At 54.9% G+C, this 15,188-nt stretch overlaps 4 protein-coding genes, 1 long non-coding RNA gene and 1 other non-coding gene across 7 annotated transcripts; 2 read left to right on the top strand and 4 right to left on the bottom strand.

Moving 5' to 3' along the window:
• Positions 1 to 218: 218 nt before the first annotated feature.
• GNG14 (G protein subunit gamma 14) lies at positions 219 to 574 on the bottom strand. Its single transcript, XM_045550039.1, is given in 2 exon segments — positions 219 to 463; positions 465 to 574. Coding segments are annotated over 2 exon segments (297 nt in total). The 3' UTR covers positions 219 to 276.
• Positions 575 to 1,440: 866 nt separating this feature from the next.
• Positions 1,441 to 4,020, bottom strand: LOC123637142. 2 transcript variants are annotated; one of them, XR_006734751.1, is made up of 3 exons: positions 3,908 to 4,020; positions 2,935 to 3,155; positions 1,441 to 1,721 (listed from the first exon to the last, which is right to left on the bottom strand). It is a non-coding gene; the product is annotated as an uncharacterized LOC123637142 (long non-coding RNA). The 2 variants fall into 2 exon arrangements; XR_006734750.1 differs by having other exon boundaries at positions 1,444 to 1,721; positions 2,935 to 3,026.
• Positions 3,653 to 7,284, top strand: DHPS (deoxyhypusine synthase). The gene is made up of 9 exons (XM_045549987.1): positions 3,653 to 3,988; positions 4,509 to 4,673; positions 4,903 to 5,024; positions 5,106 to 5,202; positions 5,282 to 5,368; positions 5,894 to 5,999; positions 6,081 to 6,184; positions 6,866 to 6,991; positions 7,070 to 7,284. The coding sequence occupies exons 1-9, from the start codon at positions 3,782 to 3,784 to the stop codon at positions 7,163 to 7,165; spliced, it is 1,110 nt and encodes a 369-aa protein (XP_045405943.1). The 5' UTR covers positions 3,653 to 3,781; the 3' UTR covers positions 7,166 to 7,284.
• WDR83 (WD repeat domain 83) lies at positions 7,171 to 11,408 on the bottom strand. The gene is made up of 9 exons (XM_045550002.1): positions 11,028 to 11,408; positions 10,824 to 10,944; positions 10,636 to 10,741; positions 10,287 to 10,335; positions 10,077 to 10,203; positions 8,947 to 9,014; positions 8,740 to 8,848; positions 8,534 to 8,648; positions 7,171 to 7,469 (listed from the first exon to the last, which is right to left on the bottom strand). Exons 1-9 carry the CDS (start codon positions 11,224 to 11,226, stop codon positions 7,320 to 7,322), a joined length of 1,044 nt encoding a protein of 347 aa, XP_045405958.1. The 5' UTR covers positions 11,227 to 11,408; the 3' UTR covers positions 7,171 to 7,319.
• LOC123630878 lies at positions 9,619 to 9,808 on the bottom strand. The gene has a single exon (XR_006732818.1). It is a non-coding gene; the product is annotated as a small Cajal body-specific RNA 16 (non-coding RNA).
• A 20-nt stretch (positions 11,409 to 11,428) lies between the features above and the next one.
• Positions 11,429 to 13,622, top strand: WDR83OS (WD repeat domain 83 opposite strand). Its single transcript, XM_045550014.1, has 4 exons — positions 11,429 to 11,559; positions 11,678 to 11,783; positions 13,043 to 13,140; positions 13,233 to 13,622. Exons 1-4 carry the CDS (start codon positions 11,510 to 11,512, stop codon positions 13,297 to 13,299), a joined length of 321 nt encoding a protein of 106 aa, XP_045405970.1. The 5' UTR covers positions 11,429 to 11,509; the 3' UTR covers positions 13,300 to 13,622.
• The last annotated feature ends 1,566 nt before the right edge of the window (positions 13,623 to 15,188 follow it).

Genomic DNA, 15,188 nt, shown 5'->3' with positions numbered 1-15,188 from the left:
TGTAGATTATAACTAACCTTGGACGTGAGTCCATGCGGTGGGAGGGGGCATCTGCTCAGGAGACCCCGTGGGTGTGGGGGAGGCTCCAGGGTATGTGTGCTGCTGTGGCGGTGACCCTGGGGATAGACCCTGTCCCCTGCAAGCCCTCAGTGCCACCCCCTCTCCTCAATGTCCCCATCTCAGCCCAGCCCAGCTACACCCTGGGGGGGAGCATTCACTTCATGTTTATTGAGGTCCCCTGGTTTGTGGAGGCCACAGGGTAACACTGTTGTGGGGTCATAGGATGGCACAGGGCTTCTTCTCCTTGAAGGGGTTGGTGGCGGGTGGGATGCCCACAAGGAAGGGGTCGCTCTTGCCCTGCTCTGTGCAAAACTGCAGCAGGTCGGCGGCCGCCTTGGATACCTGTGGACCAAGCCAGTCAGCCAAACCCAGGTGTGCACCTGCCTCCCCTCCCCACTGCCTATGCCGCCCTGACCTTCACCTTCACGCGGTCGATGCCTGCCTCCATCCGCAGCTGCTCCACTGTCTGGCGGGCCTGCCCGATGTCGCTGCCAACGGCCACCTTGCTGGACATCTGGAGATGAGCGGGTAGGGTTGTAGGCAGTGGGCCCAACCCCAGATCCCTAGGGTAGCCTAGGGCTGCCTGAGGGTCCCTGCACCTCCCCCCGTGCCCACTGGGGGCTGCAGGATGGGGGTGGCTGTCCCCAGGCCTCTGTCAGGCCCACCCACATACCTTGGCTGAAGACTCTGGCCCAAGCCGCCTGGCTGCCTGATCCTCCGGCGGCCACGCTGCTCTGGCTCCCTCTACGCCACAGGCTTCCCCAATCCCCTCTTTTTCCTCCCCAGTCCCAGAGAGACTTTGAAGCCAGGATGCTCAGGGAGCGAAATGTCACCAGTGGTGGCAGCAGCAGCTGCCTCAGCCAAGGGGGTCCCTGCCCCAGCAGGCCCTGCGGGCTGTCCTGATCACGTGTCACCTGGGTCCTTATGGGCTAGGCGGGCTTGTCTGGGGGAGTGAAGGGGCCCTAGCCTCTTTCTGACCTGCTGGGTCCCCTGCTGACTGGCCCAACACCCTTCCTTTGTCAGCCTCTGCCACTCCTGACATGCAGTGTGTGGCCGCGCTCAGGCACAGCTGGCCTCTCCTGTCTGTCGGCACTGCCTGGAATCTCACCCCCAGAGGAGACTCAATCCACTCGCTGATGCTGATGGTTTCCTGGGCCCCAAGACCTTCTGCCCCCAGATAAAGTTCGCCACTTTGCACCAAGTGCTCAGGCCCAAATCTCCAACTCCATTATATCTCAAGTGCCATCAGATCAGCCTTCAAATTAGATTCTCAATGGGGTCACTTCTGTCACCATTCACACCCCCATCTTGGCCTGCCTGGACCAGTGCAGTCACCTACCTACGCCCTGGTCACCAGCTTCTCCCTTGGATCACCATTACGCCTTTGTGTTTGTTCATTCATTCATTTATTCATTCAGTGTTGTATGAGTCAGCTTAGGCCCCTGAAGCAAAATACCACCAACTGAGTGGCTTAAACAACAGAAATTTATTTTCTCACAGTTCTGGAGGCTGGAAATCCAAGATTGAGGTGTTGGTAGGTTTGGTTTCTTCTGAGGCTTCTCTTCTTGGCTTGTAAATGGTGGCCTTCTTGCCATGTCCTCACATGACCTTCCCTCTGTGTACGGGCATCCCTGTTGTCAATTTTTGTGTCCAAATTTCTTCTTCATATAAAGACACCAGTCAGATTGGGTTAGGAGCCACCCTGATGACTTTGATTTAACTTTATATTTCTTTAAAGACCCTGTCTTGAAATACAATCACATTCTGAGGTCCTGGGAGTTAGGGCTTCAAGATACGAATTTTAGTGGGGAACAAGTGTTATTTGCTGAGATTCTAATATGGGCTCAGCACTATGCAAAATACAAGAAGAGCAGTGAAATGAGACAAAACCCTGCTCTCACAGACCTGCCATTCTATCAGGGAGGGATAGACAACAGCCAACAAAATGTACACACTCAGAGAATACATTTGAAAAAGACTATTACAAAAGAAGAATAAAAATAAGGTAAATGAGAGAAGGGTGGTCAGAGCAGGCCTGTCAGAGGAGGTGACATTTGAGCTGAGGCCCAAAGGAAGAGAAGGAACTGGGGAAGGGGGAGCTCCAGGCAGAAGGAGCGGCAGATACATGGGGCGTTGGTGGGGAGAAAACTTGGTGGGTTCCAAGAACAGCAAAATTGTCCGTGTAGCTGGAGAGGAGTGAGGGAGAGCCAGCATGGGAGAGAGGGGGACAGGGAGGTCAGCAGGCACCCTTAAAGGCTTTTACTCCCAAGGGGAAAGCCACCATTAGAAGATTTTGACAATGTGTTGATTTATGTTTACAGAGCTCTTTGGCCTCAGCTGGGAGGTGAATTGGAGGGGAGGGAGCCCAGGTGGAGACCACGGGGATGAGGAAAATACCTAGATTAGGGGCCTATTTTATACATAGAGGTTGGTGAACATGCTGGATGGACATGGGGTGTGAGACAAGGGGAGGCGTCAAGCTCAACTCCCCAGGTTTTAGCCTAGTAGATGAGTGGAGGATGGGGCCATTTGCTGAGATGCAGAAGAATCAGGGTTAGGTGGAGAGGGAACGGATGGGATGGCTTTGAGATCCAAGTGGGGACATCAAGGATGTCAAGGAGGATATTCCATTCCTCCAATAACATAGGCTCATTTCCAGCCTCAGAGCCTTTGCACTGGCTGTTCTCTCTCCCTCTCTGCAGGGAGTAGCCTCCCTCCCCATCTTCACATACGGGGACTTTCTCAGTCTTCTGGCTTTGCCTCAAATCTCACCTCCCCAGTCACCTGTCCCTCCAACTAAAGCCAACAACTCCTCCACCCCACCCCCACCCTAGATTCTCGAATCATCCTGTTTAAATCCTGAATAGCACTTACCACTGTTAACTTTCTATCTTCCCAATCAGACTATGGGCTCCAGGAGGGCAGGGTCCAAGTCTTGGTCTTAATCATCGCTAAGTCCTCAGTGCCTAGCAGAGCCCAATATAAAGACTCCATAAGTTGTAGATAGAGTGAACAAACGCGTCCGCACTAGACTCTGTGCACTGTTAGGAGGATGCTTCTGAGATACAGACGCCACCGAGGGGTTCAAAGTCTTGCTGGGGGGAAAAGACATATCAGCCCGGGATCCCAAAGGAGGCCCTTGACCCACTGTAAGGTCAGGGAAGGCTTCCCAGAGGAGGTGGCAGCTGCAGCTGCCAGAGAAAGGAAGAATAGAGGGTTATGCAGCCTGTGGACGTTCTGGAGACTGGCGAGGGCACGAACAGGGCTCACTATCCCATTAGACAAGAGAGGCTCAGAGAGGCTGCAACTGTGACTCTGCCTGGTGACCTAAATCCTTTCAAGGGCGACGCCTCAGAAGCCATCCTCTCGTCCCGAGGGTACAGAAACGAATTGGCATGCGCCGCGCAAGGCGGTGGGTCTCCAGCAGGCGGCATTAAAATAAGAATCTTCATTCTTGTGAAGCTGAGAACACGCGAAAAGGACTAGTGACTTTTCGCGGCTTCCGTATTACGGAACACATGCGCAAAGATGGCCGCGTCGTGGGCTATGAGCGCCAAAGAGTCATGTGACTAAGCAACTTCCGGTCTTTTCTCCCAGGCTTTTCCCCGAGCCCTACTTCCTGTGTTCTAGCAGAGACAAGCGAGCTAGGGACTTAACACGTTTCGAGGCCGCCATAGGCCCGGCCTACGGTGGCTCTGACTTGAAAGCCAGACCCAGGCGCATGGAGGGTTCCCCGGAGGGGGAGGCACCCGCGGCGGCGCTGGCCGCTGTGCTGAAGCACAGCTCGCCGTTGCCGCCTGAGAGCGCCCAGGTCCGGGGCTACGACTTCAACCGCGGCGTGGATTACCGCGCACTGCTGGAAGCCTTCGGCACCACTGGCTTTCAAGCAACCAACTTCGGGCGCGCGGTGCAGCAAGTCAACGCCATGGTGAAGCCTGGGGCGGGACTTCCTGGGCCAGGGAGGGGCGGGGCCTCTAGAAAGTCCAGTTCAGCACTTGGAGGGGCGTGACTTCCCGTGGGCGGAGGAGGCGTGTCCTTTGTCGAGGCGACCCAATAGCTGGGGAGAGGCGGGGCCTAGCCTGAGCGGAAGTATCCGTGCGGAGAAGGACTTTGTACTCTAGTAGTTAAATCCTGGTACAACAGGAGAGGGTGGGGCCTGATTCTAGGCAGGGGGCGGGTAATTTAGTGCTCTGGAATAGGCGGAGCCTGGATTTGGATTTGCTTTTCCCAGCGAGGAAGGGAACCTGGCTGGAAAAGGAGATATAGACTCTTATTCCTAAAGGGGGGCGAAGTCTGATGAGATCTGGTCTGCACAGGGGATGTTCCTTGGTCTCCAGTAGAAGTGGCCCTGTATCCCTGAGTGGGCAAGGCCTGGGGTGGGATCTGACTCTGGAAGCCGGCTGGAGTTTGGGGGCCGGTGCTTAACTCGACCCTGCCCTTACACCCAGATCGAGAAGAAGCTGGAGCCGTTGTCGCAGGATGAAGACCAGCATGCAGACCTGACCCAGAGCCGCCGCCCACTCACCGGCTGCACCATTTTCCTGGGATATACATCCAACCTCATCAGTTCAGGCATCCGTGAGACCATTCGCTACCTCGTGCAGCACAACATGGTGGGGACCCGGTGGGGCTGTGGCCTTGGCCTCTCGGGGTCAATGGTCGATGCAGTTATTGATCATTTAAGTGAGATGGGTCTGTTTTAAGCAGAGGGACAGAATCGAGTTTTGTTTTGCAGCAGGACAACCCTCCAGGGTCAATGAATGAGGCTGAGGTTAGAAGTGCTGCCCAGAATGAGGGCAGGGCCTCCCTTCTTGGGCCAACCTTGCTGCCTTGTGGCTGCAGGTGGACGTGTTGGTGACCACAGCTGGAGGTGTGGAGGAGGATCTCATCAAGTGCCTGGCGCCCACATACCTGGGCGAGTTCAGCCTCAGAGGGAAGGAGCTCCGGGAGAATGGGATCAACAGGTGAGAACCTTGAGTGGTACTAGGCAGGGGAGCTGGGCCCAGGGTCTTGGGTCCTGATGCCCACATGTCTCCTGTCTGCAGGATTGGGAACCTACTGGTGCCCAATGACAATTACTGCAAGTTTGAGGACTGGCTGATGCCCATTCTGGACCAGATGGTGCTGGAGCAGAACACAGAGGTGGGGCTGGAGTGACCTGGAGGGGCCAGTATGGTGGGACGGGTGGGGAGCTCTGGCTGAAGCTGATGCCTCCTCCTAGGGCATGAAGTGGACACCTTCCAAGATGATCGCCCGGCTCGGCAAGGAGATCAACAACCCAGAGTCAGTGTATTACTGGGCCCAGAAGGTAAGGGGCTGGGTGGGGGCAGAGTTGCCAGGCTCTGGCATGTGTTACCTTGTTTCATCTTCACAGACACCTGGAGAGTCAATACTGCATCCCCACTCTTAGACGGGGAACCTTAAACACTAGGTAATCTGTTTGAGGTCACACAGAGACTGAGGGAGTGTCTTGGTATCCTAGTGCTACTCCTAGACCAGGAGCAGTGGGTGGCACTTAGCAACTCCCCTGGGGCCTGGCTCAGAGTCCCATGCTCCCCAGAGGCTGTGAAGTCCAACAGTCTGAAAAGTAACAACAGCTATCACTCTTTGTGTGCCAGGCCACATCCTAAGTATCGTGTGTGGGTCTCCTAACATACACCTCCCCGTTTGTAAGAATGTTACTGTTACCCTTATTTTACAGTGGAGCAAACAGGTCCAGAGAAATGAAAAAGCCCACAATCAGAGAGGGAGGAAGGGACGCAACTGGGATGGGGCCCAGGCTGTCCCCAGCAGGCTCTGAGCTCCAGCTGTTGTCCCATCCTGTCCTCTCCAGAACCACATCCCCGTGTTGAGCCCAGCACTTACAGATGGCTCACTGGGCGACATGATCTTCTTCCATTCCTACAAGAACCCGGGCCTGGTTCTGGACATCATTGAGGGTGAGGTATTGGGGCCACAGGAGCGGGGACGGAGGGCCAGCTGAGCCCAAGGCCTGAGGACAGCCCTCTCTCCTCCCCCAGATCTGAGGCTCATCAACACTCAGGCTATCTTTGCCAAGTGCTCAGGGATGATCATCCTGGGCGGGGGTGTGGTCAAGCACCACATAGCCAACGCCAACCTCATGGTGAGTGGGGTGGCATGTGTGTGCTGGGCCTGTGCCACGTGCTGGGGAGACAGCCAGCAGACAAGTGACATGCATGTTGGGTGGCAGTAATTGCTATGGAGAAAAGTAAGGCTGGATGAGGGTGTTCAGGGAGGCTTCTGGGAAATGTGACCTGTGAGCAGAGGCTTTTGGGAGGTGCCTCGTCTGAGCCACGATGGCTGTTGCTGGGAGAATTCCTGGGGAAGAGAACAGCCAGTGCAAAGTCAAGGACTAGCTGGGAGCTTGGTGAGGGGAACAAGCTGGAGTGCTGAAGGCCGGGAGGTGACACAGCACAGCTTTGCTGTGCAGCAGGGCGGGCTTTGGCTTTTGCTCCAAGGGAAGTGGGAGAGGACCCGCACCAGGGCTTTGCAGAAGTGGGCAGGTGGTTGGCTTTGGAGGTCATCTGAAGATAAAAGCTGGTAACAGCTCCTGCTGTGCAGATGGGGGAGTGTTGCCGAGACCTAGCAGGTGGGTCTAGGGAAGTCTGCCCGGCAACCCCCACAACCCCAGGCACTGACACACAGCACCTCCCTGGAGTAAGGGGCTTCCAGGGGCTACCTGTATTTGGGACACACCCCTTAGCCTCTTTGGCTATGGTGTCCTGCCTCTGTGTCCCTGTCTCCTGCCACCACCTGACCAGGTCTACCCTGCCCCTCCCCACAGCGCAACGGAGCCGACTATGCTGTCTACATCAACACAGCCCAGGAGTTTGATGGCTCTGACTCAGGCGCCCGGCCAGATGAGGCTGTCTCTTGGGGCAAGATCCGGATGGACGCACAGCCTGTGAAGGTAAGGGCTGGCCAGGTGGGAGCCGGTCTCCCATGCCGTGGCCATTGGTCCCACAGCTCACCCAACTCCCCTCCGCAGGTCTATGCCGATGCCTCCTTGGTGTTCCCCCTGCTCGTGGCTGAAACCTTTGCCCAGAAGGTGGACGCCTTCAAGCCCGAGAAGAACGAGGACTGATTAGCTGTGGCTTCAGGGAGGCCTCGCCCCTGCCTCTGTTTATTAGTTTGCAGACCAAACCCCCTGCCCCACTTGGACAGCAGCGTATCTATAAATAAATGGTGTCGTGGTCCTTCTAAGTCTGTGCCTTGGTCCTGGTGGTGGGTCCCTGGCTTCAGCCTGCTCCTCCCTCTGCCTCGTAAGCCTCCTCCCGCCAGCAATGGACGCTGCCCCCGATGGCAGTGAGCAGGCAGGGCTCTGTTGGGTGATAGGCCAGCGACTGCACCACACCTCGACCCACAGGCAGGGCCAGCGCCAGGGAACCCTGTGGAGTGAGGGGTGGGGAGTGGTCATTGGTGGTGGGGCTGTCCCCAGCTCCCAAGGTCCCTGGGCATCCTCCTGCCCTAGGTCACCTCTCCCTGGACTTTTAGCCACTTGCCTCTAATTGCCTCCTGGACACCACAAACCTAATCTGCCCCAAACCAAGCCACTTGGGAAATCTGTCCTTCCAGGTGCTCAGGCCAAATGTCCTGGGAGTCTTTCTTTCAAAACTCGCATGCCTTTATCAGTAAATCCTCTTGGCTCTGCCTCTGGATGGTGTCCAGAGACTGCCAATTCTCCACCTTCTCATCTGCCACACTGCGCTGAGCATGTCTTGCTCGCAGGTTCCCTGCTCCCTGCCACTGGCTCGGCGCCACCCTGCCCACTCGGCACCCCCAAGTCACAGCACAGTGTATACGGTTCCCCTCAAGCAAACCATGTTTCCTCTTTCCACTCTGAAAATGTTCCTTCATGTGTCCTCCATCCAGGGCAACTCCCAGTCTGTCTTAGTTCCCAGAGTCACAGCTTGTCCCTGAAGTCTCCAGGGCCCCCCCAGTTTCCTCCATCCTCTTAGGGGGCTTAGTTCCCCTGGCCAAGTGCCAATGTCTCCTCCCTGAGGCTCCCCAGCCCCAATCCCACTAAGCTGGGACAGTCTGTTCCCAGCCTGACTCCAGGTGAGGACATGAGGGCTCAGCGGGGCTTGAAACCACGCAAGGGGATGCTCCGCTGCAGCTCAGGTTTCCTGAACAACCTCATTTCATCGAAGGTCAGATGCCACCATCAGCTACACCTTGACCCAGGGTCAGTGCCAGTGGCCCTGCCTGCCATGACAGCCCTGCCTGACCTGGCTCCTGCTGCTGCTGCCAGCCTGAATGCATGGGCCACACCTTAGTACGTGCTGTTCGCTTTGCCTGGAATGCCCTTCCTGTGTTGTCCTCTCATTCCTCCAAGATCCCGGCTCGAATACCTAACATCACTTTTTTTTTCAGGTCCCCCAGTGACTGAGATAAGGATGAAGCTGAGACAGAGTAGGTGCCCAGGTATTCGGTGGGGTTAGGGGTGACTTACCTCCACCAGGTCCCAGAAGAACACCTTCCCGTCCTCGGAGCAGCTGACCACGTGCGTGTCGCGCTCACTCAGGCAGCAGTCCAGCTTGTACTCCTGGTTCTTATGGCCTGTGTACCTGGGGGTGGGTGGGATCAGGGGGCTTGGTCCTCATGGTAAGGGGGGCGCTGGGGTTGGGGAAGTGGGGAAGCATGACCTTGAGGACTCACTCGCCCAGCAGCTCCCCCGTGTCTTTGTCAAGAAGCCGCAGCGTGGAGTCCAGGCTGGACACCAGGATGCACTGCCCGTCCCGGCTGAAGCAGGTGCAGGTGATGGGGCCTGGGGGGAGGGGTGGGGCAGGCAGGTGGGTGAGGCTGGAGTGTCCCTGGCAGCACCCCCATCTTCCCTGCCTGCCCCACAGTTGCAGCCACACTCACTGCCCACGTAGTCTGAGAAGAGCTGTCCCATCCTCAGGTCATAGCGCCTCACTCGGCCATCCACGGAGCTGCAGGAGAGGAGGGTGGATGGAGCCAAAACCTTGACTGGGGCCAGTGGCTCCATGGCTTTAGGTGGCTTCGGTGTCCCTGTGCCCTCCTACCCTGCTGGGCCTGCGCTTCCTGTGCACAAGAGTGGACTTCTGAAGCACTAGCTTTGAGACTCAGGCCCAGGGTCCAAGCACCCCATCGTTTCCAAGATCCACAGCTCCCATTCCAAACCCTTGCAGTCCTTCTGGAGTCCCTTTTCCTGCACTCTCCACCTCTTCCTCCACAGTAATCTCAGAATCCCACCATTTCCTGCCCCCAAGAGCACCAGCACCAGCACCAGCACCTGCCCTGGCGCCGCACAGCCACCAGAGGGAGCACTTTTCAAAGTACAGCTCCCCCTTGAACAACACGGGTTTGAACTCTGCACGGATCCACTTACACAGATTTTTTCTGCTTCTGCCACCCTGAGACAGCAAGACCAAACCGTCTTCTTCCTCCTCCTTCTAAGCCTACTCAACGTGAAGACGAGGACAGACACTTTTACGATGATCTACTTCCACTTAATGAGCAGCAAACATACTTTCTCTTTTTTAGGATTTTCTTTTCTTTTCTTTTCTTTTTTGGTCCTGTTTGCAGTATCATACATGATTATCAAACTGCTGCTAGAATGCTCACACCTGTTACTGCAAATTAAAATCCCAGGAAAGACTTCTGGGAATTTTCTTTAGGTCAGGGTTGGGCTGCCTGGTACAAGGCTGCACCCACAACTGGGTGGGCTTATGATTTTCTTAATAACAATTTTTTCTCTGGCGTTTTTTTTTTTTTTTTTTTGTTCACTGCTATATGCCCACTGACAAGAAAAGTATCTCGCATGAAGTATGTGCTCAAACAGACTTTTTATAAGTAGCAGAAGGGCAGCCTCAAACTCCTGGGCTCAAGCGAACCCACCTCAGCCTCCTGAGTAGGTGGGATCACAGGCACAGGCCACTGTACCTGGCTGAGAGTAGGTTTTAATCTGAGCACAGAGGCAGCTATGATCCACAGTGGCACCTGGGGAAGGGCAAGGTACTGGCTCTACTCACCCTGCCAGTACCTCATGGTCTGACACCTTCACACTGGATATACCATCCCTGGCCTCATCCAGTGTCTGCACTGGCTCAGGTTTCCGAGAGCGGCAGTCCCAACAGCGGATGCTGGAATCGATAGAGCCTGTGAGGTCAGCATGAAGATGAGGTCAGGTGTGGGGGGTGGGGGTACCACCTTGGGCCCCTCTGCCTAGACCCCAGACTCACCGGACAGGATGACTGTGGCCTCTTCATTAAACTGCACCGTGTTCACCTTCTAAGAAACAATTACTGCCACTCAGAGGAGGCTGGACTTTGGAGGACTGGGATAAAGGCAGGGTTCCCAGTGCAGGTTAAAGCAAAGACAAAGGCTAGGGGTAAAGGAGGTGAAAGATTTTTGGGGTAACTGCAAGGACAGGGTTTGGTGACTGCATGGTCTGGCATGAGGGGGTGAGATAGTCCCGCCGTCTGGAGAAGGATCCTTACGCTGTAATGGGGAGGGAGGCGGTCCCTGTCACCACGTAGGCGTTAATATGGGTACCCTCCACTACCCACGGGTCTTGAGGCTTGCACTCACCCCCGCATGGCCCCGGAATTTGCGCACGACCTGCCCTGATGCCACATCCCACAGCACCACCGCCTTGTCCCCACCGCCAGAGCAGAGATTGCTGTTGTCAAAGGAGCTGGAGGGCGGGAGAGGGAAAGTCAGCGTCAATCTCCGATCCCAGCCTCGGCGCTCCTGTCTTGGCCAAGCCCCCGGCTCACCCGGCCGCGTCCAGCACCTCGTAGCCGTGACCGCTGTATGTCCGCAGCAGCGTCCCCCGAAGCGGGTTCCACAGCTTCAAGGTCTTGTCGCTGCCACACGTCAGGCAGTAATTGCCATCCACTGGGGAACAGCAAGCGGGGGTTACTGGACCGCCGACCTCAGGAGGGGGGAAGAGGACCCGGAGTGAAGATGAGGGCGCTCACCATTAAATCGCACGGCTCGCACTGCCCCTTGCCCGCAGTCCAGCGTCTTTACCCGTTTCTGCGGCAGCTCTGGGCCCCGCGGCTTTGGCTCCGGGAAAGCCATTGTTCGCGGATCCCTTCCTCGCCGCCGCGTATCTGTAGTAAAGATTCGGAAACTTTGAAACCCACGCTTGGGTGTAACCTTATTATTGTCCTCCATGATCTACTTCCTGTTTCTCATTTCCGGGTGAAAAACTTCAGCATTTTGGTGACGGTGTTGGTAATAGTGAAGCCCGCTTTCAAATTTTTTCCCGTCCTGTTGTCAAGGAACAGTTTTGGCCCCTTCTAATTCTCTGTCCTCTGTCTGGGGGTTGTACTGGCCTCCACTGTATGGAACGGAAGTGCGAGAGCTTCGGGTGTTACTCTAAAAGCCACCCTCCGCTTGCCCGCCGGAAGCTGCAACTTCCGCAGCGGAAGAGGCCCGACCTGGCCTTGGACTCGCTATGTCCGCGAACAATATGTCGGACCCACGGAGACCGAACAAAGTGCTGAGGTGAGAACCTCACCGTCATGGCAACAGGGCTCGGGTTGAATGTAGGTCGGGGCGCAGGGAAGCGTTTGTCCACCCGGGAGCGGGACTTGAGCTCCCCTGACCCTTGAGCTTGTCGCAGGTACAAGCCCCCGCCGAGCGAGTGTAACCCGGCCTTGGACGACCCGACGCCGGACTACATGAACCTGTTGGGCATGATCTTCAGCATGTGCGGCCTTATGCTTAAGGTGGGCGGGGTTGAGCTTCCACGGGTGTAGCTTGGCCAGCGAACTAGGCCCGGGGGCGGGTTCCGAATAAAGCGGCGCCTCCGCCCAGCGCCGGCGGGGTGAGGCCTGAGATTGGCTAGGGGCGGAGCTGATGCTGGGCCAAGGAAGCCCCAGTAGTAGGGGAAGCTGTGGGGTGCGGGGGTGGATCAGAGAGGGTACATGGCAGGGTGGTCTGCGGGTGGGGCCGGGCTTTGAAGCAACTTGGAGGGACTTGTAGAAAAAGGGCAGGGGCCTTGGCACATGCGATGTCAAAGGCCAGTCTTGGGCCTGAGGGGATGTGGTGGGGTCAGAGACACAGGCCCCGGGCGACATAACAAGAGAGACCTCATCTCTACAAAAAAATTAAAAAATTAGCCGCGGCAGGGCGCGGTGACTCACACCTGTAATCTTAGTACTCTGGGAGTCCGAGGCGGAAGGATTGCTCGGGCTCAGGAGTTTCAGACCCGCTTGAGCAAGAGGGAGACCCCGTCTCTACTAAAAATAGAAAGAAATTATCTGGCCAACTAAAAAATATATATATAGAAAAAATTAGCCGGGCATGGTGGCACATGCCTGTAGTTCCAGCTACTGGGGAGGCTGAGGCGGTAGGATCGCTTAAGCCCAGGAGTTTGAGGTTGTTGTGAGCTAGGCTGACGCCAGGGCACTCACTCTAGCTGGAGAAACACAGCGAGACTCTGTCTCAAAAAAAAAAAAAAAAAAAACAAAGAAAGAAAAAGTGGTCGGGCGTGTTGGTGCATGCTGTCGTCCTAGCTACTCGGAGGCCAAGACAGGAGGATCAGTTTGAGGCAGTGAGCTATGATGACGTCACTGCACTCTAGCCAGGGCGACAGAGCAAGACTCTGTCTCAGAAAAAAAAAGAAAAAAAGCCGCAGCTGGTGGTGCGCACCCTTAGTCCCAACTACTCAGGAGGCTGAGGCAGGAAGATCGCTTGAGCCCAGGAGTCTACAGTGAGCTATGATCGTGCCACTGCACTCCTGCCTGGCCAAAAAAGTGGGACTCATGTCTTTAAATATTTTTTTAAAAAGGAGGGAGAGTAAGATTAACAACCAGGTATCTGGAGTATGCTATGAGGAGGTGGGACTGAGGGATTTCTGGAGTGCAAGGTCTAAGCTGCACCAGGTGGAATCAGTGGACAGGAAGCCTGGGAATGTGGCTTTTGGGGAGCTCATCGGTGTGCCTCTCACTGACCTAACCTGCCCATCCACTCTACCTCTCCGCAGCTGAAGTGGTGTGCTTGGGTCGCTGTCTACTGCTCCTTCATCAGCTTTGCCAACTCCCGGAGCTCAGAGGACACGAAGCAGATGATGAGTAGCTTCATGTGAGGCTTGGCTAGAGATTGAGGGGCTCTGAGTTGGGGGGGGGGGGCGGCAAGCCAACCTATCCTAAACTGACACCTCTATCCTGTCTCAGGTTGTCCATTTCTGCGGTGGTGATGTCCTATCTGCAGAATCCGCAGCCCATGACACCTCCCTGGTGATGTCAGCCTAGAGGGGTCACATCCTGGACCTGCTCTATCCACCTTCCCCCAGGCCTAGCCTTTGGTGGCTCAGCATCCTGCCCTCAGCTGCTGTCCTGGACTTCCCTGAATGAGGTGGTCACAGGGCCCCCAGCTAGATGGAGGGAAAATGGCCCTTTCTCTGGGGTCTGATTTCTGGTGGGGCATAGAGAAGAATACCCTACCCTGCTGCCCTGCCTCTCCCTCCATCCCCTGTCTGCTGCTGAGAGAGGTGCTGTCCATGTTTCTAGGTGTGTTCATTTGTTTTCTTGTTGAAATGTGTAATAATAAGGTTTTCCACTCTGGCTGTTAGTCTCTTTCTTCTGTTCATTGGGGGTGCTCCTTCTAGTGGGGGAAGGGCTCCAGCTCCTTAGGCCTGGGGTGGGGCCCTGGTCTGGAGCCTTCTGGTGGTTCACTCACTCATTTCACAAACCTCATGTGCCTTTAGTCAAGTGCCAAGGACTGGACAGTGACCTTTGCCCTCTGGCAACTCAGCAGTTAGCCCTCCTGACCTAAGGAATCAGGGCTTTGGCTTTCTTATTTGAGGAATGTAGTCATGTCTGTAAACTGGATCGTTTAGGAAAAACTCTAACCATTTTCCCTCTGCTCTCACATCACAACAATCGCCAATACTGAAGAAGACTTCCGTGACCAAATTTCAGGGGGATTTCTCCCCACTACCAAATGAGCACTCAATTCTGCAGTGAAAACCAACTGGGTGTCCTCCAATTCAATTCTGACAATACCTGGAGATAGTATTGGATCCCACAGGTTGAGAGCTCAGTCCCCAACTGCCCCACTCCTTTAGGTACTAGGTGCAAGTCCAGGCTTCCAGAACTTCTGCTTCAAATTGGGGTTCCCATGACCCCCTCTTAGGTTTTGATTAATTTGCTGGAGCAGCTCACAGAACTCTGGGAAACATGTTTACCAGTTTATTATAAAAGATGCTATAAAGAATACAGATGAGATGTGTAGGGTGTGGTATGGAGGAAGGGGCATGGAGCTTCCATACTATCTCCAGGTGTGCCACCCTCCAAGAACCTCCATGTGTCCAGCCATCTGGAAGCTCCTCAAACCCTGTCTTTTTGGCTTTTTATGGAGGCTTCATTATACAGACATGATTGACAAGCGTGTGGAAATGTGACTGGACTGAAAAGATGATGATCTCATACTAACTGATTAGGGAGACCCCACAAGGCCTGTCTGTTCAGATTCTTGGCCTCTCTGTGCAGCATTTCTTCCCCCAGGGTAGGAAACAAGACCCTCTCTGGAATGAGGGTCTTAAGACCCACAATCAGATTAGAGTCTTCCTGTAGGCAGGTGAAAGGAGGGCAGGAGAAGCTCAGAGAGAGACATTCTGTTTCCTGAAGCCTACTTCTGAAGTCTGAAGTGCTTAAACATTAAACCAAAAGATTGTAACAAGGGTTGCAGGAATCACGACCCCAGAACTGGAGGAAAACCCATATATAGAGACACATGGCATATACATAAATACCCATACATGTATACACACATTCATATACACATATAAATTAATATCACATGGATGGACTGGTAGGAATTAGGAAAGGCATAAGATTCTGGGTCCTCCCCCCTGTCAGCGCCCACCTCCTCTCTGGACAACCCAGGGGTCTGCCTCCAACCAGCTACAGACCTCTTTCTAGCTTCAAAACCCTTCTCTTTGCCTGTTATTAGATATAAGGTGAAGTTGAATATCTGGCCCTAATACACAAATGAAGGGACACTTTTCAAAGATGAACCATTATGGTTTTTTTTCAGTGGATAGAAGTATTTGAGATGGAAACTTAACATTATGAACTAACACTCTTTCGAAAGACGTATTTCTTTGCCTATTGGGAGCCAAAAGGTGA

The sequence above is a fragment of the Lemur catta genome, chromosome 1 (assembly GCF_020740605.2).
Source record: "Lemur catta isolate mLemCat1 chromosome 1, mLemCat1.pri, whole genome shotgun sequence".
Taxonomy (NCBI): domain Eukaryota; kingdom Metazoa; phylum Chordata; class Mammalia; order Primates; family Lemuridae; genus Lemur; species Lemur catta.
The sequence above is the reverse complement of the archived record's forward strand: the minus strand, read 5'-3'. Positions and strand labels throughout refer to the sequence as shown.